Source organism: Lissotriton helveticus, chromosome 12, assembly GCF_964261635.1.
Source record: "Lissotriton helveticus chromosome 12, aLisHel1.1, whole genome shotgun sequence".
Lineage (NCBI taxonomy): Eukaryota > Metazoa > Chordata > Amphibia > Caudata > Salamandridae > Lissotriton > Lissotriton helveticus.
In genome coordinates, this window is record NC_136073.1 from 22,474,811 (window position 1) to 22,502,239 (window position 27,429).

At 48.8% G+C, this 27,429-nt stretch overlaps 1 protein-coding gene and 1 pseudogene across 7 annotated transcripts in view; both read right to left on the minus strand.

Annotated features, from left to right (window-relative positions):
- Positions 1 to 8,799: 8,799 nt before the first annotated feature.
- GATAD2A (GATA zinc finger domain containing 2A) overlaps positions 8,800 to 27,429 on the minus strand; it is a 283,083-nt gene continuing 264,453 nt past the window's right edge. For 6 of the 7 annotated variants that reach the window (XM_078670402.1, XM_078670398.1, XM_078670399.1 and 3 more), the window contains exons 9-11: positions 27,032 to 27,330; positions 13,183 to 13,372; positions 8,800 to 10,861 (exon numbers count right to left, since the gene is read on the minus strand). In XM_078670402.1, coding sequence (XP_078526528.1) covers positions 10,731 to 10,861; positions 13,183 to 13,372; positions 27,032 to 27,330 — 620 coding nt within the window. In that variant the 3' untranslated portion in view covers positions 8,800 to 10,730. The remainder of the gene's footprint in view (positions 10,862 to 13,182; positions 13,373 to 27,031; positions 27,331 to 27,429) is intronic. The other variant, XM_078670404.1, reaches the window with a different exon arrangement.
- On the minus strand, positions 24,352 to 25,418 carry LOC144799221 (uncharacterized; annotated as a pseudogene).

The window sequence follows — 27,429 nt, forward strand, 5'->3', positions numbered from 1 at the left end:
CTGTTGGCGGTGTCGGATCGTCGATCTGGACAACAGGCCTTGGCTAATGCAAGCCACGCGGTGGAACAAAGATGGCGTCTGGTGCGGACCAGTAGGGTCCGGGGTGCTTCTCTTTCACAAGGAAGCAAGGGCCAGTTTGGGGGACCAGACTAGCAGTGTTGAATTCTTCGGGTCGTCGTCTCAGAGGACACTAGCCAGCCGGCAAGTGACCAGACAACAGGACAAGCAGCAACCAAGCAAAAGGGCCCCACGCAGATCACGGGGATGCTGGGGGGCTGGTCTTTGGTGCAGGAGCTGCGTCGGTGTGGGGCTTCTCAGTCCCCAATGCACTCACTCGAGGAACCCTCGGGGGTCGTGCTGGAAGCGCTGTGCAGGTTTCGTCAAGATGGCCGTCTCCACGTTGCTCGTCGCACCCACGGGTCCCAGCTGTGCTGTGGATGTGGGTAGAGGTCAGAGAGGTCTGGAGGTCCGGGTCTCGTTGAGCTGGGTCGTCGGATTCCGGGAAGGAAGGACTTGCAGCAAACCGCACAGGAGCTTGATGGTGCCTGCGAAGCAGGATGGTCACTCCCTGACCATAGGGGAGATTCTTCAGTCTTCTGATGTTCAGGAGGTCGAAGGTCAAGAGTTTCTTCGTGGAAGTTCGTCAAGATTAATCTAACTGGGAATGGGACCAGCTCCTACCTTTATTCAGCTAAAGGGGGCTGCACTAAGACTAGGTCCCTCCCCTGGGTGGGACCAGGAAGGGGGGTGGTTACACCCCCTATCCTTTGTCCGGTTTCCCGCTGGGGCTGGAGTGCCCCAGCAACTGGTTGGAACCGGTGTATGCACAGGGCACCTTGTGTGCCCCAGGCATGTCATTCCTTTCAGCCTGGGCCTACCCAATACGCAAAATCCTGTCTGGGGTGGTGCTAGCACCTCCCAAGGCAGGAAACCCTTTGTCCAGGCCTCCCTCGCTGGAAGGACTCCCAGCAGCAGGAGGTCAGACTTGTGTCTGTGGTGGTGGCATCCATTTTGCGATGCCAAGGCTCGAGTTAACTTTAACCGGGGTTCACAGTTACATACATGTCGTGTCCCTCTAGAAGGGTGGAATGCTACCCCCCGTCGCCAGAATTGGCGAGGGGGTAGTATTCCAAATCGTATGACACCTTACTCGACATGTTTTGATAATGTTATACCAGAGTTGGCATTTAACCGCGAGGATTATAATGCACTTAAGATTATATGGTATAGCGTTATCATGGAACAGCTAGTAGGACTTGGTTCCGCAAGCTGCAAACGGGCTCAGCTCATGCTAGAGCACCATCTCACATAATTCCAAGCACTCTGCCTTCAGGATTGATAAGGCCTGCCATAGGAGTGACTGATAGGAATATATGTCCCCATTATAGGGTTAGATATAGGTATACTATATCCATAGCAAAGGGTGTTTACACCACCTTGCCCCAGCTGTCGTGCAGCCAGTTGTGTCAGATTTAGATGGCCAGCCAGGGGTGGCATAATACATGCTTCAGCCCCTGGTAGGCCCTGGGTACACCTATGCCCTGGATACCCAAGGTATACTGTACAGGGACTGATAAGGTGGCCCAGTACCAATTGGTAAATGCACCTAAGGTACATGGTTGTAATTTTAGAGAGAGAACAGCTAGGCTGTGGGTCTGATTAGCAGGCCCACAGCCAGGGAAAGTCGTAAACCAGTGAAGCAAAAAGCAAAAATCTGGGGTGGCCTTGGGATTGCAGACCCCACTCTCCTACAAGATACCCCAGCAATACCAACCCCGGTGGTGGGTCTGTGAACCAATAATCACACCAGAAAGTCCTGGAGGACGGAACGGCCAAAGAAGCCATCCCTCCGGACTTGACTGTCCAGGCAGTAGTGTCGTGCGAACGTGTGCAGCGAGGCCCACGTACCTGTCTGGCAAATGTCCTGTAAGGGCACTCCCCGGCCCAGGGCAGTTTTAGTTGCCGTGGCCCGAGTGGAATGAGCCCTCAATCCAACAGGGTGCTCCTTCTTAGCCATGGAATAACATGCCTGGATACACAAGATGATCCACCGGGAGATGGTCCGCTTGTGTACCGCCTTCCCCTTCTTAGCACCCACGGAGCCAACAAAGAGTTGGTCATCCACCCGGAATTGGCGTGTGCGATCCAAATAGAATGAGAGCGCACGTTTTGGGTCCAGACGGTGGAGCCGCTCTTCCTCTTTAGAGGGATGCGGAGGCGGGAAGAAGGATGGCAAGGTGATGGACTGCCCAATGTGGAAGGCTGAGACAACCTTGGGCAGTAAAGATGGCTTCGTACGTAACACAACCTTGTCCGGATGGACAGAAAGGAAAGGTGGAGTACAAGAAAGGGCCTGGAGCTCACTCACTCTCCTGGCAGAGGTGATAGCAACCAGGAAAGCAGTCTTTAGAGTCAGAAGACGAAGAGGACAGTTGTGAAGTGGCTCAAAGGGAGCACACATCAGGAAGGTAAGAACAAGGTTCAAGTCCCACTGGGGCATCACAAAGCGAACAGGAGGGAACATGTGCGTGATGCCCTTAAGAAAACGATTTACAATAGGGGACTTGAACAAAGAAGGCTGATCAGGTAGCCTTAAGAAGGCAGAAAGGGCAGAAAGGTAACCCTTGACAGTGCCCAGAGCAGAGCCCTGCTGGGCAAGAGAAAGAAGGAAGAGGAGAACCTCAGAAAGGGGGGCAGAGAGTGGATCCACAGCCTTTGCTGTGCACCATGCCACAAATCTGTTCCACCTGCAGGCGTATACCGACTTTGTGGAGGGACGCCTGGCTGCCAGAATGACATTACAGACTTCGGGAGGCAAGTCAAATGGCCTCAACTGTCGCCGCTCAATCTCCAAGCTTGTAGGTGTAGAGCGGACAGGTTCGGGTGGAGGACCGTCCCCTGCTGCTGCGACAGAAGGTCCTCCCGAAGGGGCAGACGAATCGGGGGATCTACTGACATGCTGAGTAGCTCAGGATACCAGTATCTTCATGCCCAGTCCGGAGCCACAAGGATAACCTGGGCCAGGTCGCGCCTGATCTTCGGCACTCTGGGCAGAAGTGGTATAGGCGGAAAGGCGTACAACAGACCGCAACTCCACTCGCGACGAAAAGCGTCTCCGAGCGAGTGCCGCCTTAGAAATTCCAACACGCAGAACTGATGACATTGCGCGTTCTCTTCGGTGGCGAATAGATCTAACCAAGGCTCTCCCCATTGCTGAAAGAGGCCTTGCGCCACGTCAGAGTTCAGACGCCATTCGTGATCCATCATTCACCGACGGCTGAGTTCGTCCGCCCTGGCATTCAGAGAACCTGCCAGGTGTTGAACGACCAGGGTCACACCCTGACCTTCCAGCCACTGCCAGAGGCGCAGAGCCTCCTGGCATAGGGTCCACGACCCCACCTCGCCCTGTTTGTTGCAGTACCACATGGCGGTGGTGTTGTCCGTGAACACCTGCACCACACTCCCCCGGATAGAGGGGAGGAATGCCTTCAGCGCTAGACGAATCGCCCGTAACTCCAACAGGTTGATGTGGAGCCGGGCCTCCGCCGGAGACCAGAGTCCTCTGATCTCCGCCTCTCGCATGTGGCCAGCCCAGCCCTGGAGGGACGCGTCCGTCACAACTACGTGCTCCAGGTGGGGAAGGGAGAGGGACCTGCCACTGACCCAATCGCAGTCCGTGAGCCACCACTGCAACTGTTTTGCAGTGCCCTCCGAGATCAAGACGTGATCGGACAAGTTGCCCTGATGCTGAGCCCACTGAAACTTCAGGTCCCACTGCAGAGCCCGCATCCGCCACCGGGCGTGACGCACCAGAAGGATGCAGGAGGCCATCAGCCCCAGAAGCCGCAGCGTCAACCTGACCGAGACTCGGGATAAAGGCTGAAAGATGGGAATCAGAGCCTGAATATCCTGAACCCGCTGTTCGGGAGGGTAAACCCGAAACTGCGCCGAGTCTAGAACCGCTCCGATGAAGAGGAGCTTCTGAGAGGGACACAGGTGCGACTTCGGCACATTGATGGAGAACCCCAGCAAATGCAGGAGGTCGGCCGTAGTCTGGAGGTGGCTGACGACTGATTAGGGCGAGCCCGCCTTCAACAACCAGTCGTCGAGGTAGGGGAAGACTGACACCCCTAACCTGCGCAGATGAGCTGCGACCACCACCATCACCTTCGTGAACGCCCGTGGGGCGCTGGTAAGGCCAAAGGGGAGCACGGTAAACTGAAAGTGCTCGTGGCCTACCGTGAACCGCAGGTAACGCCGGTGGGCCGGCAGGACGGGGATGTGAAAATAAGCGTCCTGCTAGTCCAACGCTACCATCCAGTCTCCGGGGTTCAGGGCAGCTAAGACCTGAGCCAAAGTCAGCATCTTGAACTTCTCTTGATGGAGGAAGCCGTTGACATTCCGTAGGTCCAAGATCGGGCGCAGGCCCCCCCTTGCCCTTCTTGGGCACCAGAAAGTAGTGGGAGTAACATCCACACCCTACTTCTGGCCCAGGAACGCGCTTGATGGCCCCCTTGGCCATGAGGGCCGTGACTTCCTCTTGCAGAAGTTGCAAGTGATCCCCCGACACGCGGTGGAATTGCGGTGGCATGGCTGGAGGGGTCACCTCGAAGGGGAGGGAGTAGCCCCTACGGACGATTTGCAGCACCCACTTGTCCGATGTGACAGTGCGCCAGTGGAAGTGGTGATGGCGAACCCTGCCTCCCACAGGCGTCACATGGGCCTGAAAGCTCGGACTAGGAAGGTTTGGAGGCAGGTGCTGCGGAGGGAGGTGTGGACTGGCCTCGCCGCTGACCCCGACCACCGCCGCCACCGCGCTGCTGGGTATTCTGCGGTGCGTTGCTGGCAGCACGTGTGGGGACGCCCCTTCCGTGGCCACGAAAGGAGCGAAAGGCACCCGATTGCTGGCGCGTGGTCGAGAGGCCAAAGGACTTGGCCGTAGCCCTGGAGTCCTTAAATCGCTCCAGCGCATGGTCTGCCTTGTCGCCAAAAAGGCGACGGCCATCGAACGGCATATCCAGGAGGGTGGCCTGGACATCGGCCGAGAAATTGGCGGACCTCAACCAGGCGTGGCGTCGAACCGCCACCGTCGTTGCCATCGCCCTGCCCAGTGAGTCCGTGGTATCCAGTCCACACCGGATAGAGTATCGTGCCGCATCTCGACCCTCCACAAGGGCTTGGGCGAGTTTAGCCCGGACCTCCTCCGGGCATTGTGGCAGCATGTCTGCGACCGTGTCCCACAGGGTGTGGGTGTAGCAGCCCAAGAGACACGCGGTGTTGACAGACCGCAGTCCCAAACTCAGGGACGAGAACACTTTCGTATCTCTTGGATTCCCGATCGGGCGGGGCCGTCGGGAATGCGGTCTGGGAAGTGGAGGCCTGGATAACCAGGCTCTCGGGGGTGGGGTGGGTGGACAAAAAGCAAGGGTCGCCCGGGGCCGGGCGGTGGCGTCTGGCCACGTTCCTATCCACAGGCGGACCTGTGGCGGGCTTGGACTAAGTGCCCACAAGAACGTCACATAGGGCTTCATTAAACGGCAGCAGAGGCTCACTGGAGCTTGCCTGCGGTTTAAGAACCTCAGTGAGGAGGTTAGTCCTCACGGCCGCGACAGGGAGCTCCAGGCCCAAGGCCTTGGCTGCCCTCATCAACACTACGCTGTAGGCAGCCCCCTCCTCCGTATCCACGGTGGGAGGGGAGACAAATCCAGTGTCTGGCGAGGTGTCAATACCACTGGCCTCCCCAAGCTCATATGTCCAGTCCTCCTGTGCCAGAGGGTCCTCAGACCCCTCCCAATCACCTCTGGCATCAGTCTCCTGTAATCCAGGGTCAACAGACTGGGCCTCCTCATGGAAATAGAAATCTCCAAAGGCCGTCGGAAGCGGCGCCCAACGACGCCGTTCCGGCGCCAGAGTCGGACCGAAGGGAAGACTGGGGACGGCGTCCGGTGAAGTCGTGAGGTCGACCGGCGACGACCCGGATCCTGATCCTGTGAGGTCCTGCGGCGCCGGGACTGAAGTCGCCGGCGGCGCCGGGGCCGAAGCACCCGATGGCGTCGGGGCCGAAGCGCCCGACCCTCTAGGGCCTCCAGCCGGGACCGCCGCGGGGCCCGGCCGAGAAGGGAGGGACTTTATGGCCATGAGGTACCGCTCGACCTCCTCCGGCGTCGCGCCGTGCCCAGGGACCCGAAGGTGTGGGCAGGCGGCGACGCTTGCGACTCTCGCAGAGCCGCGTGGGCGGTGTCGCCCGAACCCCCGGCCGCATCGTGCGAGCGTCGGGGTGGGTCGGAGGAGCGATGATGCCACTCCGACCTCTCATGCTTCTTACCTGAGGACTTGGATCCCGACGACCGATGTCCACTCCCGGAGCTGCGAGGACTCCGACCCCGCGACCGGTCCCTCGACCTCCCGTGGGACCGGGACCTGGAATGGCGCGGGGCCGACTGCCGGAGCTCGAGCCGCTTGCGGGACCGCTCCCGCCTAGCCTTCGACGTCAGGGCCCGGCAGTCGGAGCAGGTGCGGTCGTCGTGGTCGAGGCCTAAGCACTTCAGGCACCGGCGATGGGGGTCCGTGACCGACATCAGTCGGTCGCACTTCGAACAGGGCTTGAACCCGGGCATCCCTACCGGCACCGATAGAGTCGAAGACTCAAGAAAGAAAAGATTGAAAAAGATCAAAAAGTTTAGTCAAAAAATGACTAGGGGTAGAGCTTCTCCGGATCTGCGCTAGCTGGCGCGGAAAAAAGAAGAACTGACGTCAGCGCGCATGGGCGGCGTCTAAGTACTCCGACGACGTCATTCCGGCGCTAACGACGCCGACGACGGACGCGGAGCCACAGACGACGCCTACTGACGCGCAGGGGTATTGCTACGCAAAAATTTCCGGATCCAGTCTGACGCCTGGGGATATTCTAAGGTAAGGAATCTATCACTAACGTGTCTCTTTCAGATAGTATATATTGATTTAGGGGTCTGAGGTCCAGAATTGGTCTGAGGGAACCGTCCTTCTTTGGAATAAGGAAGTACTGTCCCTTGTTGGTGGAAAGGGACTTGCTCTATGGCCCCCTTTTCCAGCATGCATTTCACCTCTTGTTGTAGCAGGGTGATGTGCTCTGAGGACATAGGACAATGTCTGGGTGGTATGTTTGGTGGCATAGAAGTGAGTTCTAGGCAATAACCAGACAATTTCTCTCACCCACCTGTCCGTGGTAATTGCGTGCCAGACAGGTAGGAACTGCTGTAGTCTGCCTCCGACTGGTGTTAAGTGGTCTGGAGGCAGTGAAATGAAGTCACTGTTTTGTGGCGGTGGAGGCCCTGGTGTTATTGCCTCCACGCCCTCTTCCCTTATTACTGTTACCTCTGTAACCTCCCCTGGTTGTGTTCTTCTTGAAGGAACCTTGTGTGTTATTCTTGTATGAGGTAGATGTTTGCGAAGCATTCCCTCGTGTACTTGCTCTGTATGAGGAGCGCCAAAAGGAGCCCCTATGTTGCAGAAATTGCAATGCGCCCATAGATTTTGCCGTTTGTGTCCTTTTTCATTTTGTCCAGAATGGTATCGACAGCAGGGCCAAATAGAAAATCCTGATTGACAGGTTGGTTAAGAATGGTGGACTGCACCTCATTCTTAAATCTGGAAATACGCAGCCATGCATGTCTGCGTAGGAGGACGCTAGTATTAATTGACCTTGCTGCGGTGTCTGCAGCATCAAGCGCACATTTGATGGAGGCATTTGATCTGAACTTTCCCTCTTGGATAAGATCATTGGCTTGTGCTTTGAAAGGCTCGGGCAGGTGTTGCATAAGGCTTTCGAGCTGATCGGTGGCTCTGTAGGACATATCGAGTCAACAAGCTCTCCGATCCCAAAGAGTATTTTTGGAGCAGAAGGACTTACAGATGTCTCTGACCACTTTGTTGTGCTTGGGGACGAGCACAGGTTGCACACAGAATGGAGTATTTGGGAGGATGGGTAGATAGGCCCTGAAGCGGCCTCAGTGTATCAGAGTCAAAAGGGCAGAGTTTTAATTGGGAGTTGCGGAAGGAAAAGCACGAGTAACAACACCGTAGAGGACAGAGAAAAGAACCAGAAACCCGAAACGAGTCGAAACACCGAGCAGAGAAACATACGTCTGAACCTAATGGCAGAGAAAAATCTATCGAACAATGGGGTCAATGCCCATGCGCATTACAACAGAGAGGAGGAGTCACTCGACCTCGTGCCTCAAAAGACTTTATGGAAAGCAACTTGCACAACTCCGAACCAAACTCTAGATGGCAGGAGCATGTTGAGCATGTGTATTTACAGCTACACATGCGATTAAATAGAGAAAAAAACTGATGTCAGAGCGCGGAGACATCAGCTATGTAGTGGACCCTGATGTCACATATGTGGTGGGACGCATTAGAAGTGGAGCCACATACCACCACCTACTGAGGCACAAGTGAATTGCTGAGAATATTCTCTGTATCCAGTCTGGGGGTATTTACAAGTTGAGGAATTTGCAATCAGAAGTATCCATCAGAAATCGGTTTTACTGAAGGACAATCCATCACGGTCCATCAGAAATGTACCAAGGAAGAGGTTGGAGTTAAAGACATACCCAGTATATGTGCACCATAAAATACCCTTTACCTTTAGTCTACTTACCATTTCTTCGCCAGTATGCTGAAATCCCCTTTCTTGCTGCATTACTATTTTTGACTCCTCTTGGGGCGCTATAACAAATGTAAGTATCTGCATCAAAGGTAAGTGTGTTCCTACAAGTCTCTCAAAACATAAATGAGCCACAATAAAAGTCTTATGAGTCAAGTTGGTTTTGTTTTATTATTCGTCAGAAACGCAGTTTGGCCCGTGTCATTAAGTAGAAATGGCTAGTAATTATCAGTGAGGGTATAAAACAGCTCTCTTGCCAGGCACAGGAAAACGCAAGGAATAGAAATGCTTGCATACTCTAGTTTCTTTGTGCAAAAAAGCACTAAAATTCTCCCACTCCCTCTTGCCCCAAACCTGATAAGTGAATATCCCAGGAACCCTCTGATCGGCCCATCAAAAAACTTTCTTGGAATGAAAAGAAAAACCTCTCGCATCCCATCTAACTTTAACCATACACTTGGAAAAAAGTCAAGTTTTATTCTAGGGGGATTTATATAACAAAAATACCATTTTGCAAAAGTCGGCTCCTAGGTTACTGTATACCTATATATATATATATATATATATCTATCAAAAATGTTTGCTTAACATTGATATTCACACAACAAAAAGGGGGCTAAAATGTGCACTTATTTAACTTTTTTGCATTCATCATTTCTAGTCACACTGATGGCTGTATTGGAAAAGGGGACATGTGGTTTTAAATTAAAGCATATAAATGCAGCCATTAGCATATCATTCCTAGAATATGGGTGAGAAATTGCTGCATGCCTGTGCACCAATGTCCAGCAACCCGCACAGCCTGCATTTTGCAGCAATGTCTGTTTACATCAGCACAGAAGTCCAGTACTGACAAAAATGTAAAAAGAAAACCAATTGTAGAACCCTAAAAGTAAAGTTGCTCAATTTGAAACCTAACTGGGGAAGAGGAGAGAGATGGCGGTTGAACTACGTACTATAAACTAATATGTACCAGGAAAACAAAATAAATTAAAATGTCATAACCACACAGAGGTCCCCACTTAAGAATAGTTTTTCTTTTCACACCAAAAGTGGGAATACTGACGTGATGAAATAAAGCAGCAAGCATGCTTTGTGCCCACTAGGGGAACAGATGGTATAGAAGAAGGTTTGGGGTGGAAGGCATTCAATCCAATCTACATTGCACTGAGACTCCTGGAACATGGGTATCAAACTGTCTCTCCAACACTGTCAGGAAGTCCCATCTCAAAACCTTAACCTGATTACGAAATACTAGTCCCACTAAGTATTTTCATAGCCTCCCTCCCACGCCACCTCTTTTAAACGCTGCAGGGCACCTTCCATAAGGAGGCAATCCCTGACGGATCATGCTGCTCGATTCCTGGAGGGCAAATAAGACTTTAGGTACGGAGCAATGATAAATAAATTGAAGTAATTTCCCTGGGAACATATAAACTCATGTTATGCCTTTCCTTGTGACCAGTTTATCACCATGGTTCCCTGCCATAATAGAAGAGATACTGCCATCATCCAAACCGTATACCTTTTGTCTCTTAAACCTGATTGAAAAAGAAAACATGAACTTGCAGCTGTGCCTTTTAGAGAGGGGCAAAAAAGGCAGGAGTGCTCCCCACACTGCATGATATTTTTTTTCTGTAAATTATTTGGTTTGGTTTCCATGAGCACGCCCACAGAAAAGCTTCCTGCCAAAGTTTGAATTCCCAGCATGCGCCATAGGTAGTCCCAACAGAAACAGGTAGAACTTTGTCCACTCCTCTTTTGTGCTGGTGACAAGGAAATAAAACGAACAGAAAGCAAACTGGGGCAGGGAACGTGACATGACATCTCCATTTGGCAGCCACTTTTGTCCGCACGGCTGCAAGCCTTAACAAAATATCCAGACAGCCAAGACCAGCAGGTTTCCTTAACCAATCCCGCTCTGCTTTAGTCTTTGTCTTAAACGTAAGACATCAAGGCAATCTTGTCTCTTGTTGGTTCTCGGATTAAAGCCTGTGCCACTGAATTCTGTAATGAAACAATTGTAGAAACTGGGGAAGCCTCTGTTGGGATATCCGTGTTTATGTTTTCGCTCTTTGTAATGTTATTTCCACGTGGTGGACTGAGTGATGGACCGAGGAGGAATCATGTCTAGAAGGTATTCACGTTGCCTTTCAACTGCAGACGATGACTTGTGCACTGCTAAACTGGGATTCACGAAGGTCAAAGTCCCCCCTAGAGATAAAAAAGATTTAGATATCAGTAAACTTAGAGCACTCCTCATTTGCATGACAAATGGCAACATCAGTAAATAGCATCTCGATTAAGCAATAAATGAAACGAAATAACATGGGGAAATTTAAATAACCATGACTCCTCCTGAAAAGGCAGGTCTCGGATGCCATAATTACGAGGTTGAAAAGCAACATTCTTTGTATGAATGTACCACAAAATTGACGGGGACCGCCGATAAAGTGAGCATGCGAGATTTCATGACTGGTTGGTTAACTTTCACCAAGAGGAGGTTCATGCCAGGCCCCCCTTAACTTGATATGGTGCAGTTAGTGGAAAAACAGGACCCAAGCAACTCCAGGAGGACCCAAGACTTAAAAGTCTGAAGTGCACTCTTCAGTTAGACAGTGCTGTAAAAATGAGTGGAAGAGTGCTGTTTGAAGGGCACCACTGGATTTCTACACAATTACATTTAGCAGAAGACGTTACCTACTTGTAATGGTGGTTCTACCTCATTCGAATCCTTCCTACATTCACGTCATTTAGATATTTGACCAATCTGTGATACTTGGCAAGTATATAAGGTAAGATATTTACAGAAAAGGTTCATCGAAACTACCTGGCAAACAATATCAGCCTATGCTTCTGCATCCTCTACTGCATCCTGGTAATACTGCTCTGCTCAAAGACGGTTTAGCAAAATGGTGGAGTGGGGTTCTTTTTAATTTCTACCACCGTTGTGCTGCTCATTAAAGAGGTATTTGCTCTCTCCGTCTCCTAGAAAGAGCAGTCACACTTCCTCTGTAGCTGGCATCAATCATTGCTACAGGCCCCTTGTCGTCTAAATGTAGTAACCTTGGCCGCCACTTGTCACTGTATAGGGAGTTCAAAGCAATAAATAGTTGGGTGGTCGTCCTAAATTCCTCACTTCTGCTCTCCAGTACTGTTTTAACCTTCAACGTTCACTACCTGAAAAACACTAGCAAGGTGACAGTATAGTTGAAGTCCGACACTATTTTCAGCATGATCCTTAATGTTTCTGTATGATGAGATCTTGAGTGTATGAATCTACCAACAACTTTCTGCTGTCTGTTGGCATATCCATCAGGAAGGCAATCTATGCTGGGTGTTTTTGGTCAATCCTGCTCATCAGCTTGCAGGAATGTAACCCCCCCCAAAAAGGGACATTCAGCAAGCCCTGTATTTCCAGCAGAATGACGAGGGTAGCATGGCCCTGTCTCTTTTCCTATCTTGTGATTACCACTGGATGCACTCTCTGATGTCTTCACTATTTTGAATCGCACCTCCTTCCATTAATATAACATCTTAGCGCCTACGATTGGGGACTAGTCTCATGCTACTCTGGCAAGCTTAGACTTGTGCTATAACGTGGACCATACCAGTCAGATACAGCAAACGCCTTGAATTCACTCACCCTGGATGCAAGCCATTTTCCACATTTGCACTGTCTGTTTTTAAGGACAGCCTTTCCTTCTAATGCAAAACATACACTTCTGTGCTTTGATACAACGCAGTGATGTACAGCTTCCTTTCCAATTCGGAGCCCTTTGGTCATGATTGAAGGGTTCTCGCCAACCCTGCAAGAAGCATCCCCATGACAACCAAGGAAAGGCCACAGAAGCATACCACTATCCATTACATATACTAATCTCTATCCCTAGGCTTTGCAACTCCTCCTGGAAGGTTTGCTGCTGCAACACAGTATCATGATGCAGCTCTAAAAAGCGACCTAGTAGAGCCAAAAATCGACACCTATGTTTCCTATATTATACCAACAGTGACAACTTAGTTCTTCGGACGCTCTCCACTGAGGAAATACAACACAGCTACGGATGTGAATCCATAGGAAAAAAAACTCCAAACAGTACAAAAAATTAGATTTCGAAAGTTTAAAAAAAATGTATACAAAAATCTGTTCAGAACCAAGCAGCACATTCAGTTTTGTTCGTAGTCACTTGAGTGCATTGTTTTGAGTGGTCAGGATAAAGGGCCTCAGTATTTCTGCTTCCACCAAAGAACATCAATTGTCCTTGGTGGATGGATAGCTGTAGCAGGTAGGGTAAGGAACACACCACTAAACCACTATTCATATCTAATCAGCCACTGATTCACAACCTATAAATAAGTAACTGGTAAGTCTACATTTCATCCATGGCCAAGTAGCATATGTCTTTACCATAACAAATGTTGCTCCATTACGTAAGATTTGACTTCCTGGCGAATTTCGACCATTTTTACTTAGCACAGTGGCTGAACAAAACAAAAAAACTCACATTTCAATCACTTAAGTGGATTTAATTTACCTGGGTTCATTTGACTCTTCTTCCAGCTGCTTGCAGTCATGTTGCTTTTGTTCATAGGTCTCTCGCCGTGCTTACCTGGCCGGTTGATGAGCGCTGCGGCAGCCGCATTCTGAAGCTTTGGCGACTGGCTGAATGCATGCAAAACTCCACGTGGAGTTCCCTGGAGACCTCGAGACAGCTGACTGGGAGTCTAGTAGTCAATGAAAATAGCAAAATAAGCATTCAAAGCATTTCAAACCATGATATTCCCATTACACTTATGACTACTGGGACACTAGAACAAATCTTAACTATTTAAAATATTAAGAACCAACAAGTTTGAAATTATAAGACAAAATCTATTATCAGATAATGCTACAGCTTAACTGGGAAATCAGAACGGCACATTAAAGGTCATGAACCATCCAACTCCCAACAAGCCTATCAATCTTTCCATGAGCTCAAGATGCTGCTTAGTTAGAGAATATGCCAAAAACACTGGGTTTCTAAATCTTAAGCATTTGTTGTACACACTCAGGCAGCAAATTAATTCACACACAAAGAGTGGACTTCAGACCAATTGTTTTTGTATAAAAATATTCTTTTAGTTATTTTATTTTCTAGAACCAAGCAAGCCTGGCACAGGTACGCAATAAATACTTTACAGTAGTAAAAGCTGATTGTAATACAGTTCAGTTGTAACTCAGAAATATAAGCTGCAGAAAGTCCAGTCCTTTCACGGTCCAAGAGAGTAGCAGCCACTGCAGGCAAACACAGCAAAGCGGTAGTCCCTCATCACAGCTTCTCCAGTTCTTCTGGACAGGTTCCTTAATCCCAAAGAGTTCTTTAATCCTGTGGTCCGGGCCCTAATATTTATACCACATTTTCCTTTGAAGTTGGCACTGACAAAGGTCCCCTGGTATACAATAACCAGTTCTGCCTGGTTCAGGCCAGGTTCACTTCAGGAGGGGAGACAGCTTTGTGAGAGTGAGCCACCTCCCCCTCCCCCTTGTGTCTGTCTAGTGTGAATGCACATCTCCAACTCCTGTCAATCTTAACCAAGTCGAAGAATAAGCAAAGGCACACGGGACGGTTAAGCAAGAAAATGCCCACTTTCTGAAAGTGACATTTTCAAATGCACAATATAAAAATCATCTTCACTAAAAGATGTATTTTTAAATTCCGAGTGTAGGAAGCCTAAAATTCAGCTATCTTGCCTCAATCTATGAGACCGACAGCCTTGCAATAGTGAACAAGCATTTACAATGCAACGGTTTCGCCTTTGCCAAAGTTAGAGCTATTGGCATTGTAAATGACAATATTTTTATTTATGTGTTGGTTTTGAAAATGTAAGACCTATTGTACCCTACTGGATTTCACTGAAGAAATTCAGAGTCTGGTCTGCAGGTGTCACGTGACAGATGCCCAATTGACAGCTGAGGGGGTTAAATCGTGCTGGGGTGGCACATTAAGGCAACGCTTGCTGAAAGCACTACACTACCCTACTGGAGTGTCAGTCTTTTTGGACATGGTTCACTCACTCATCTTGAAACAGGAAGCTCGCCACCAGTTCCACAAAAAATACCGTCATTAAATCTTTCCTTTTTAAGGGTTGGACATTTCAGTTGGCGTCTGCTCTCAGTCACGCTCGTCTTGTCGCCCATTGTCAATCACGCGCCTCTCTGTGCCTGGCTGTCAAGTGCCGGCGCCATCCGAGTGCGCATCTTCAGTCAGCCACGGTGTGCTAGCCAACCGAACTGCATTATGGGATGGCATGGTGGGTTAAAGAACCTGTTTTACAAACATGTGTCCGTGCTTGTGAGGAGGTAGTGCACCTGTTGAGGGAGAGAGAGTGTGTTTGCATATGTGCGTGCATGCATGTGTGTGTGAATAAGCACTTCCAAGATTTAGTGGGACTAGAGTTTTTATCTACAAATCATTGTTTTCAGCTGTGTTCTAATGGAATCAAAGCAACACTACACCCCCCATAATGCATAGTGTGATCACATAAAAGTACAGAACTGGAAAGAGTGTCCATAATGACCAGCAAGACGGTTTTCACCCTAAGAAGGATGTGCTTCAGTCTCCAGTGCCACGGGCGAGTGGAAACACACACTGTGCTGGTGGAGAAGTAGAAGAAGTACAAGTGTCCATAGAAGAGAAGTAGAGGGGATGCACTCTCCATTCCCTATGCACTCTCCACTCTCCACTCCGTATGCACTCTCCACTCTCCACTCCGTATGCACTATCCACTCCCTATGCACTATCCACTCCCTATGCACTCTCCACTCCCTACGCACTCTCCACTCCCTACGCACTCTCCACTCTCCACTCCCTACGCACTCTCCACTCTCCACTCCCTACGCACTCTCCACTCTCCACTCCCTACGCACTCTCCACTCTGTATGCACTATCCACTCCCTATGCACTATCCACTCCCTATGCACTCTCCACTCTCCACTCCGTATGCACTCTCCACTCCCTACGCACTCTCCACTCTCCACTCCCTACGCACTCTCCACTCTCCACTCCCTACGCACTCTCCACTCTCCACTCCCTACGCACTCTCCACTCTCCACTCCCTACGCACTCTCCACTCTCCACTCTCCACTCCCTACGCACTCTCCACTCTCCACTCCCTACGCACTCTCCACTCCCTACGCACTCTCCACTCCCTACGCACTCTCCACTCTCCACTCCCTACGCACTCTTCACTCCCTATGCACTCTCCACTCCCTATGCACTCTCCACTCCCTCGAGCTGCACTCCCTATGCACTCTCCACTCCCTATGCACTCTCCACTCTCCACTCCCTATCCACTCTCCACTCTCCACTCCCTATCCACTCTGCACTCCCTATGCACTCTCCACTCTGCACTCCCTATGCACTCTCCACTCCCTATGCACTCTCCACTCTCCACTCCCTATGCGCTCTCCACTCCCTATGCACTCTCCACTCCCTCGAGCTGCACTCCCTATGCACTCTCAACTCCCTATGCACTCTCCACTCTATCTTATCCCGGTCCCAAGGTTAAACTGATGTCAATGAGAAGACCTTATAGACAAAAAGTTTGGTTGGAGAAATCACATTATCAAGCAGTGCTATGGCATCGGTTATTAAGGAATATGCTACTTACCAGTATGCATCTGTTCTTGGCATAGAGGGCTGCAGAGTGGTACATTTATGAATAGATCGCCATCTGGTGTTGGGCTCGGATGATTGCACTTTGTTTTTCTTCTGGAGAAGTCTTTGTCGTCATAGGTGACTCCTCCTCTCGGTGTTAGTGCGCATGGGCATCGGCTCCATCCTTAGATTGTTTTGCCATAGTAGGGTTAGATGGAGTAGTGTAGTGTAGTACATAAAGATATGCCCATGTAAATGTATCTAAATAAGATAATGTTGGGACAGACACAGGTTTCCGGGGAGGCAGGGAGGGCATGTACCACTCTGCAGCCCTCTATGCCAAGAACAGATGCATACTGGTAAGTAGCATATTCCGTTCGAGGCATATGGGCTGCAGATGGTACATTTATGAATAGATTGTACAGCAGTTACCTCCCTAGCGGTGGTCACCAGTGTCTGTCGCAACTGTCTGAAATAGAGTTTTTAATACAGCTTGGCCCACTCTGGCTTGTTGTGCAGCCTGTACATCAACACAGTAGTGCTTTGTGAATGTATGTGGTGTAGACCAAGTTGCTGCTCTACATATGTCATCTAGGGGAATGTTCCCTAAGAATGCCATAGATGCTCCTAGTTTTCTTGTGGAATGAGCTCTAGGAGGAACAGTTAATGTTCTCTTTGCTTTAATGTAACATATTTGTATACATCTTACAATCCATCTTGCGATGCCTGCTTTAGAGATAGGATTGCCCTTATGTGTTGGGGAAAATGCTACAAATAGTTGTTTAGTTTTCCTGAAGTCTTGTGTTCTTTCTATGTAGTATGAAATGGCTCTTTTAACATCTAGTGTATGTAGAGCCCTTTCTGCCACCGTCTGTGGCTTTGGAAAGAAGACTGGTAATTCCACTGGCTGATTGATGTGGAATGCTGAAATTACTTTAGGCAAAAACTTTGGGTTTGTTCTAAGAACCACTTTATTCTGGTGTATCTGTAGGAATGGTTCTTGTATTGTTAATGCCTGTAACTCGCTTACTCTTCTGAGTGAGGTAATGGCTATAAGGAATGCCACCTTCCATGTAAGGAATTGTATTTCGCACCTATGCATAGGTTCGAAGGGTGGCCCCATTAGTCTGGTGAGTACTACGTTGAGGTTCCAGACTGGGGAAGGTGGTAATCTTGGTGGAATGACTCTTTTAAGACCTTCCATGAATGCTTTTATCGCTGGTACTCTGAACAGTGATATGCGCTGCCTGTTTTGTAGGTATGCTGCTATAGCTGCTAGTGTACTCTGATAGATGTGTACGCTAGATTACATTGCTGTAAGTGTAACAAGTAGCAAATAATCTCCCTTGTTGATACGTCTAGAGGGTTGATATTGTTATTAGTGCAGTGTATAGCAAACCTCTTCCACTTAGCTGCATAGCATGCTCTGGTGGTTGGACGTCTCGCTTGTTTAATTATTTCCATGCAATTTGGGGGGAGATCTAAGTACCCAAATTCTAGGATTTCAGGAGCCAGATCGCTAAGTTCAATTGAGTTGGATCTGGGTGCATTATCTCTCCATGGTTCTGTGTAAGGTGCATGGGTAGAATTCGTAGCTTTTGATGTGGCACTTGTGAGAGTTGCAGGAGCGTGGTGACCCACGGCTGTCTTGCCCACGTGGGTGCTACTAGTATCATGGTCATTGAATGTTGTTGCAGTTTCCTGACCACTAATGGGATTAGTGGGAGAGGGGGAAAAGCGTATGCAAATTTGTTGGACCAATTTATCCATAACGCATTGCCCTGCGACAGGTGATGTGGGTACCTGGACGCGAAGCTTTGGCATTTTGCGTTCTGATGAGTGGCAAATAGGTCTATCTCTGGTTGTCCCCATCTTTGGAAGAATGGCTGCAGTATTTGTTGGTGCAGTTCCCATTCGTGTATTTGTTCCGACTGTCTGCTTAAGATGTCTGCTATCTGGTTTTGAACTCCTGGTAGGTGTTCGGCTAACAGATAGATGTTTTGAGGAATGGCCCATCTCCAAATCTCCTGTGCTAGTCTGGATAATTGGAGAGAGTGCGTCCCCCCCTGTTTTTGAATATAATACATTGCTGTCATGTTGTCTGTTCTGATCAGGACTGCTTTGTGGATAACATGTATCTGAAAGGCTTTCAATGCTAGAAACACTGCCAGTAGTTCTAGATAGTTGATGTGCAGTGTTTTTTCCTGCACACTCCACCTTCCTTGTACTGTGTATTTGTCCATATGTGCTCCCCATCCGGTGAGCGATGCGTCTGCTGTTATTGTCACCTGTGGAATTGGCTCTAGGAACGACCGCCCCTTGGTAATGTTTGTTCTGTTCCACCACTTCAGAGAGCGGTGTGTGCGGTCGTCTACCAACACCAGATCCGTAATCTGTCCTTGAGCCTGATTCCACTGTGTCGCTAAGCATTCTTGTAGCGGACGCATTTGTAGTTTTGCATATGGTATTAGCAGTATGCAGGATGACATCATGCCTAGTAGCTGCATGAACACTCTTGCTGTTAGTGAGTGTTGTGGCTGAAATCTCTGAATGATTGTAAGCATTGCTTGGACTCTTATTGGGTTGGGGTACACTTTGGCTTTTTCTGTGTCTATGGTAGCCCCCAGATATTGTTGAACTTTGTTTGGTTGTAGGTGTGACTTTGTGTAGTTCACCGTGAACCCTAGCTGGTGTAGTAGCTGAATTGTCTTTTGTGTGTGTTGCAGACACTCCTCTTGCGACCTGGCTTTTATTAGCCAGTCGTCCAAGTATGGGAAGACATGAATTTGTTGTCTTCTTAGGTGAGCTGCTACCACTGCCAGGCATTTTGTGAACACCCTTGGTGCCGTCGTGACACCAAATGGGAGGACTTTGAACTGATAATGTTGTCCTTCTACCACAAACCTGAGGTATTTCCTGTGGGCTTTGTGAATAGGGATATGAAAGTAAGCGTCTTTTAGATCCAGTGTAGAAAGAAAGTCCCCTTTCTTCAGTAAAGGAAGTACTTGTTGGAGCGTGACCATGTGGAAATGTTCCGAATTTATGTATGCGTTGAGAGGTCTTAGGTCCAGTATTGGCCTTAGAGACCCGTCCTTTTTGGGGATTAGGAAGTATAGGGAGTATACTCCTGTTCCCTGTTGGTGCTGTGGAACCTTCTCTATGGCATGCTTTTCTAGCAGTGATATTACTTCCTGTTTTAACAGTGTCAGGTGATCTTGTTTCATTGGACGCTGTTTGGGGGGGATGTTTGGTGGGGTAGCTGTGAGTTCTAGGCAATAACCATGTTGGATAATTTGTCTTACCCACTTGTCTGATGTGATGTTTTCCCAGACAGGTAGGAACTGTGATAGGCGTCCCCCTACCGGTGTTATATGGTCTGGGGGAAGCTCTATGAAGTCACTGTTTTGGGGTTGGAGAGTTGCGGTTGTTGTTGTTTCCGCGACCTCTACCCTTGTTGTTGTTACCCCTGTATCCACCTCTAGAATTACCTCTGGGTGATGTAGGTGTAAAAGAGGTTTGCTGTTGGTTTGTACCTGTACTTTTGGATCCTCCTCTATAGGTGGATCTACGAAAGGAACCTCTTTGTGTCGGCTGCTGCAATGCTCCCATTGATTTAGCCGATTCCGTATCCTTTTTCATTTTTTCTAGGGCCTCATCTGTCCCTGTGCCAAAAAGTGTTTTCCCATCAAAAGGTTGATTAAGTAACGAGGTTTGTACCTCTTGTTTGAATCCTGACACTCTGAGCCATGCATGTCTCCTTAGCATGATGCTTGTATTTGTCGACCTTGCCGCAGTTTCTGCCGCGTCTAGGGCGCACTTTATTGAAGTGTTAGTAATTAACTTCCCTTCTTGTATAAGTTGATCAGCTCTCTTTTGATGTTCTTTAGGGAGATGTTTGATGAGTGTTTCTAACTCATCATAATGCGCTCTGTCATACCTTGCAAGTAGTGCTTGCGTATTAGCTATGCGCCAACTGTTTGCCGCTTGAGATGCTACTCTCTTGCCAGAGGCATCTATTAGTTTAGACTCTTTGTCAGGAGGTGGCGCTTCTCCCGTAGATAAAGAGTTTGCTCTCTTGCGAGCGTTTGTGACCACTAGTGAGTCTAGAGGAATTTGTCCCTTAATGTATATTGGGTCTTTTGGAGCTGCCCTATATTTTTTATCAATTCTTGGGTTCAATACCCTAGCCCTCACTGGGTCTTTGAATATCTCTGATGTATGACTGAGAAGGCCTTTTAGCATTGGTAGTGTTCCTGATGTTCTTTGTGCAGTAGGTAGTGTCTCTAATAAGAAGTCCTGTACTAGAGGTTCTGTATGTAGGTCTACCTTATGAAATGTTGCTGCTCTAGTAATGAGTTGTGCAAACCCAGTATTGTCATCAGGAGGTGAAGGTTTTGAGGGATATGACTCAAGGTCGGTATCATTACCTGATCCCACATTATACTCCTCCCATGGGTCTGCCTCCTCTGGGATTGTGTCCTCATCATCCCCAGGGTGTCCCCCCTCCCCTGTGTCACTTTCTCCATCTGTTGTAGGTGTAGATGGACGTGTGGGAGGAATATCTGGCCTATTGTGAGGAATAGGCGAAGATGGTGTGTGAGGTTTGGGAGAAGGGGGAGGAGTTGTATTCGTCCCCATTGTTCTCTTCTTTGGATGAGCCTTGTCGTCCAAATGTTCATGTTTCCTCTTTTTAGGTAGCTCTGTGACTACCTTGCCAGTCTTTGGGTCAATAAACAAAGTCTTTTGTTTAGGATCCGTTCCGTGTTCCTGTGTCGGTACCGCAGTTTTCGGTTCCGAAAGGTGTCTTTTCTTTGAAATGTCCATTTGTATTTTCGGTGCCGAAGTTTTGTTCGGATCCGACTTCTTCGGTATCGAAGATGTCCCCGGTGTCGAGGGTGTTTTCGGCGCCGAAGCGTGCTTCGGTGTCGACATGGACTGCTTCGACTTCGAGCTTTCCTTGACCTGGTGCTTCGGTGTCGATGTGGTTGGTTTATCGGAACCGGAACCACTATGATGGGGGACCGAGTGTTTCGGTTTCTGTTTCGTTGCCGGGCTCGAAGGCGGGGCGTTGGAAACTTTTTTCGGTTGTCTGACCGGGCTCGAGGGCGGGGTCGACACCGTGCGGGGTCTGTTTTTCGGTAAAGGGACGTTGTCACTCACGGTTTGTTGGACGTCGATTTCCTCGACGTTGGACTCGTCCGCTTCTGACCCCGCCTCGTCGGCCTCTTCTTCCTCCTCTTCTGGTTGCTGGTCCTCGAACAGCTCCGGGATTGCTTGTGACTGCATTCTCGATACCTCGTGTCTTCGGGCTCGACGGTTTCTAATCGTCGACTTTGACGAGAACGCTGCACAGGCCTCACAGTCCCTGGATTCGTGTTCAGGGGACAAGCAGAGGTTGCACACTTCGTGTAGGTCCTTGTGTGGGAACTTAGCACCACACGTTGGACATTTTTTGAATGGAGTCCTTTCCATGGACCCCGGGCTGGACTACGTCGAGTTTCTCGTAGTCGTCGTCCTTCGAATCGCGTCGGTATGGAGTGAAGTCGCGTTCGATAACGATACCGTCGATTTGGAAAGGAATACGCGCCGGTTATAACCTTCTTTGTTGAAGTCGGTCCGGAGCGCTTCGATCCTCATCCGAACCAGATGGCGGAAAAAAACAATCTAAGGATGGAGCCGATGCCCATGCGCACTAACACCGAGAGGAGGAGTCACCTATGACGACAAAGACTTCTCCAGAAGAAAAACAAAGTGCAATCATCCGAGCCCAACACCAGATGGCGATCTATTCATAAATGTACCATCTGCAGCCCATATGCCTCGAACATGCTAATATGTTCAATGACGTGAAAGCATTTTGGGATGTCCTCAATGAATTGGAAAAGGGAGGCAATAGGGCCTATATTGTTAATATTATGGAGGAATTTAAGTATCAAACATACGTTTTTTCAATAATAAATTACATAGGAATTCTAATTTATTTTTTCAATACTAATAGCTCTTAGAAAAGGCCTTGAATAGCGTCACAACCACTTAGTCCCAGTATAAAGTCTCCGAGTTATCAAGTATGAGGCAAACTGAAGGAACTGCAAGTTTCATAGGCTGATGTAGAAGAGTTGTCAACGGTTCGGTCCCAAACAGAAGCAATCAGTAAGACGATCCTCAGGACACTGTCCGTAAACAATCAAGGTGGATCTTTTGAGGAAGAATTATAGGTATATACAACTGTACTAAATAAAAAAAATTAATAGATAACATGCCATCTACAGAATACAGCCTTGCTTTTATAACTGAGATTTTATAGCTGGGCTACGTGATTGTTACATCATTCAAGCCTCTTCTATATACTATTATGGAATTCAATTATTGCTGTGCCCTTATTGGTGTGCATTGTCTAATGTGGCTGGTCATATCCCTCTAAAATTATTTCATAATTATTCAATTTAGTACTGAAGAAAACAAAATTAGAACTCCTATGTAATTGAGTACTGAAAAAAACTTGGATTAAATTGCTCATTGTACACGCCGTTAAGCCTCTTCATCAATTGAGCATTCATTCGATATATTTCTTTTCCCCCTAAAAATATGCCTCTATAATGAAATTGATTGTGGATTGGAAATTATGCGACCACTCATGAATTTTTAGATTTCATTACACAAAATAATTCCTTCAGAAGGTCCCTCGTTGATGTTGTTCAAGAGCAATCTCCCTGAGGGAATTTTTGAATTGCGCTAGTGTTTTTATAGTAGTGGTTGTGTTAGATGTCAAGAATACACTGTATTTTCAAATCTGAGAGCATACAATCTTTCAATGACAGTTACTCACCTTTGCTAGGTCCCTCACTTATAGGGTTACAACTTGCTCGATGTAGTCAGGACATATAATGTTGTGCGTGTTTCTACAACTCGTTGCCTTCATCTTTATTAGTCCAGTTGGTTTGATTGTAGCAAACCAAAGCTAGAACTTTTAGAATTAATAAGGTTGTAAAAAAAAGAAGCCTAAGAGCTGAAACATATTTTCCTAATAACAGTTGGTAAACCCGCTGCCCTTTTTTATTGCATAGGGTACAGCTCTTATAATAATTATGCTCTTTAGATCACACCCCATAATAACTATTATGAAATTTTACGACACCCATGTGTCTGGCGCACAGATGCCTAATTGTGCCTGTCTTGCTCTATAACTGGTACTATAATATTGCAATTGTATCTATGTAGGTCTTACACCCCTTACGAGGCATTTAAGAATTTTGGGCCGGCAGGAAGCTGCTCCGGAACCTAAGGATAATGTTTAATTCAGTGGTTATGGAGATTAGTTACATGCTCTCAAGGAAACCATACATGTATTTACTTCAGGTTCTTTGTTGTACATTGATGGGAGTTCGGCGTGATCATTATTGGAGGGGATGGGGTTATGGGAGTTCATGCATATGGCTGGTAGGATTAACAAATTAGCTAGATGGGATTAGATACTGTTAATTGTCAAGGGTATGACTTTCAAAGCAGTGATCTTTGGATTGCGGTATGGGCAGGACACTTGCAAAAATACAATAATAGAATACAAATATTTAATAATAATAGCAATGAAGGCAAAAATGCATGTGATTTGGAGAATGTTTTGAGTCTACACCATTTTTTCTTGCAAAGATATAGGAATTGTTCATTTTTGAGACAGCATGCAATCTGATGGTGCAATCCGAGGGTGCAATCCTGCATGAATTTAGAATCTACAAAATACATAATTCTCACCCATCTAAGGCAAAAGTAGATCTTCACCCTGCATCCCAAAAACATTTTTCAAGCCAAGCTAAATATACCATTTGCAGTGTTTGTTCCTAGTCCACATAGTTAGGAGTGCTTTTGTGAATTCATCAAGACTCTGGGTTTTCAAGTGTTTTTCAAGGAGGAGCGGCGTGATTGTCTCACATGGACCATTAGTAATGGTTATAATAAGCAAAGACTGTCTCCCAGTTGGGGAGACTCCCTACAATTCAGAGGGGCCTTGACTGATTCCAGGCCTGTGCGGCTGTGCCTAAACGGCTTGTAAATCTTGAAATCTAGACAACACTAAGCTGTGCCCCTTACCTTCCAGGTCAAAAGCAGCACATTGATGATAGCCAGCAGAGGACAGGGTCCGTTTTCATTCTGGGTAACAATTGGAGTCTTCTGCTCCTTCCACAGTAACCACTTGATGTGATAGACAGACTGCCCAGTGCCGCGCTCCCGCCCCGCCGGCTCCTCCAGACCCTCGCTGACACTGAGGTCCGAACTGGGGTGGGAGGGCAGGTGGGAAGATGACTCTTGGGAGTCCAGGCTGGGAGAGGTGGCTGCAGGGGGAGAGCTGGAAGAAGGAACTTTATGTGGGGAGCTTCCTCCGGGTGTGGAGGGGGGGGGTTGGGGACTCACGATGACAGGTGGATGAAGAGGCCCCGGGTGGCAAGAGGGTGGGTAGGGAAGCCACAGGCAGGGGCTTCAATGAAACATCTGCAGAGATTAAGTGGCTGGGCGGGGCAGATCCGGGTTCCAAGGGGTTTGGCGAGGTGGAGAGGGAGGGCAATGTGAAGGGTGGCGACAAGGGGTTGGGCAAGGCAAGCTCGGAACCTGACGAAACAGCCGTCGGGGGTAGGGGTATGCGAGGACAAGCCTCGGAGAACGAGGGGTCTTGAAAGGCAGTCTCTGCAGACTGAGAGGTTTCAACGGTGGTCTTGGGCTCTAAGTGGCTATGATGAGGAGAGGCCGCAGGTGGAGATGGGGTGTGAGAGTCCTCGTAGACGGGCAGTGGGACAGCCCTGAGGGGAAGGGGATTGGGAGAGGCGGCGCTGATGTTCAGCGAAGAGGCCCCGGACGGGGGGGCTGTGCTCGGAATTGTCTGGGGCTTCTTCGTGCTCCGGCTGCCTAGGGAGCAGGGAGCCGCCGCTGGCCTCGGGGCTTCCGGGAGGTGCCCAGTCCTGGGGTCCGGGACATTGTGCCTCGGGGGCCTCCCCCTGTGAAGGTGCGCTGATGGGGCCGCCCTGACTGTCGTCACAAACGGGTTGCGGCTTCCATGGCTGGGTGCTCATCCTCTCCTCCGGGATGTGGGCAGCTATTCCTCCTCCTCCTCCTCCAGCGAAGTCCGCTGCCTGCTCGCTCTCCATGCGGCTGATCGGAAGGTAAAAATGTCAAGCGGGAGGGGGCGGGAAAGGGGGAGGAGAGACGCAGAAGACGGCCGGAGCAGGAAGGCGGGTGCCGGCTCAATGCCGGACCAGATTCGGGGGCGGGAGAGAACACGGACGACGGGAGGGGGGCGGGAGATAACACGGACGGCGGGAGGGGGGCGGGAGAGGACACGGACGGCAGGAGGGGGGCGGGAGAGAACACGGACGGCGGGAGGGGGGCGGGAGAGGACACGGACGGCGGGAAAGGGGAGGGAACGGGAAACAACGTAACTCCGCCCAGGGAAAAAATCTCGGGAACGCCCCCGAATCTGGTCCGGCCTTGACGGACAGATCCGGCACTCAATGGCTAGCCTCCATTTATGGAGCTAGCCAATGAGAGCCGGGGGACGTTCCCGAAGTCCTTATTGTCAACAAAGGATTTCACCTGCGCTGAAAAGCTGCGCAGAGCGCAGCCTTTCGGCAGGCGAAACCCAAAAAGGAACTGCACAGTATTTCACTATCAGGACATGTAACACACACCAGTAAACGTCCTACCTTTCACCGCAATTGCACCCTGCCCATAGAGGTGTCTTATGTCAGGGAAGGGAAGGTTAGTGCCTGACAAGTGAGTGCACTTGTCAGGTCGGTTTGGCATTACAAACTGTGTGCGGACACTGCAGTACCAGATCTGAGAACACTTTGAAGGCTACTTGAGGGGTTGGCACAATCAGTACTGCAGGTCCACTAGCAACATTTGATTAACAGGCCCTTGGCGCACACAGTGCACGGTACTAGGGACTTAGTAGTAAATCAAATAAGCCAATTATGGAAACACCAATCAAACACAATTTACAGCAGGAACACTTCTACTTTAACACTGAACAGCAGTAAGCAGGTGCGCAGACACTAAGCCAGCAAAAACAAAGTCCAGCACACCGTCAAAAGAAGGAGGTCAGAAAGCAAAAAGACACTGGCAACACGCCAAAAGATGCCATGTCTAACACACTTCAAAACACTTAGTTGAGCATGCAGAATCAGTACCTGAGTGCATATCGGGTGGTGTGCTTGGTAGCTCATTTGATGCCGCGCCCAAAAGAAAACTCGCTCCACCATCACCACAACCACGGTTTCAAATCTCGACATCACCAATAAATACTTCATTATTGCTTACACCTTTGCCTACATATTTCTTCCTGCACGTCAAATCACTTCTACAGCCATCGTCTGTGATGAAAGCTGATACCGCTAGCTATCCGATACAACAGCTATCTAGGACAGTTTGTGTCAGCAGAGCTACCAAAAACAAGCTCAGAGGGGCCAAGCTCTATGCAACACGCTGATCCAGCATGAATCTGGGAGTACCTTAGTTGTACAACCTTGGTACCTCAGCTGTGCAGGGGTACACTTTTGCTCACCCTCTTCATTCATGTGACCTTCCAACAGTACCTGCGCAACTAAGCTCTTTGTGGGAGGCTGCTTTCTCTGTGGACATGAGAGTGGGTCAATAAGCTACATGGGGAAAGGAGCACTATAATTCTGTGCATATAATATGGTTTTCAAGACAACTGCAAACAAGCACTCTAAAACAAAAAAGTTCCCAGCCATGTACTTACTGTTCGAATCTGCTTCAGAGCATGATGCTGTGCTATAGATTCCTGCTTGGCTTGAACGGAGGCAGCAGTCTGCTGAAGTATTCGTTGTTCAATCTCCTGTTCCTGTTGAAGGGCCTTCACAAATGCAGCTTTTAATCGGTTGGTGTGTTCTGCCTTCAATGCCTTTTTTTGGTTTGAGGCCATGCATGTTTCGCACATAATAGTGCCGTTCTTCTCCTCCCTCCAGCGGCTAGTGAAGTCAGTTTTACACTGGGCACAGTAGTATGGTTCATGGAAGGCAGCTCCAGTTGAAATTTTGCCTGTAAAGCATGAAAGAACATTTGGTATCAAGAGCAACAAGCATTTACAATGTAACGGTTTCGCCTTTGACAAAGTTAGAGCTATTAGCATTGTAAATG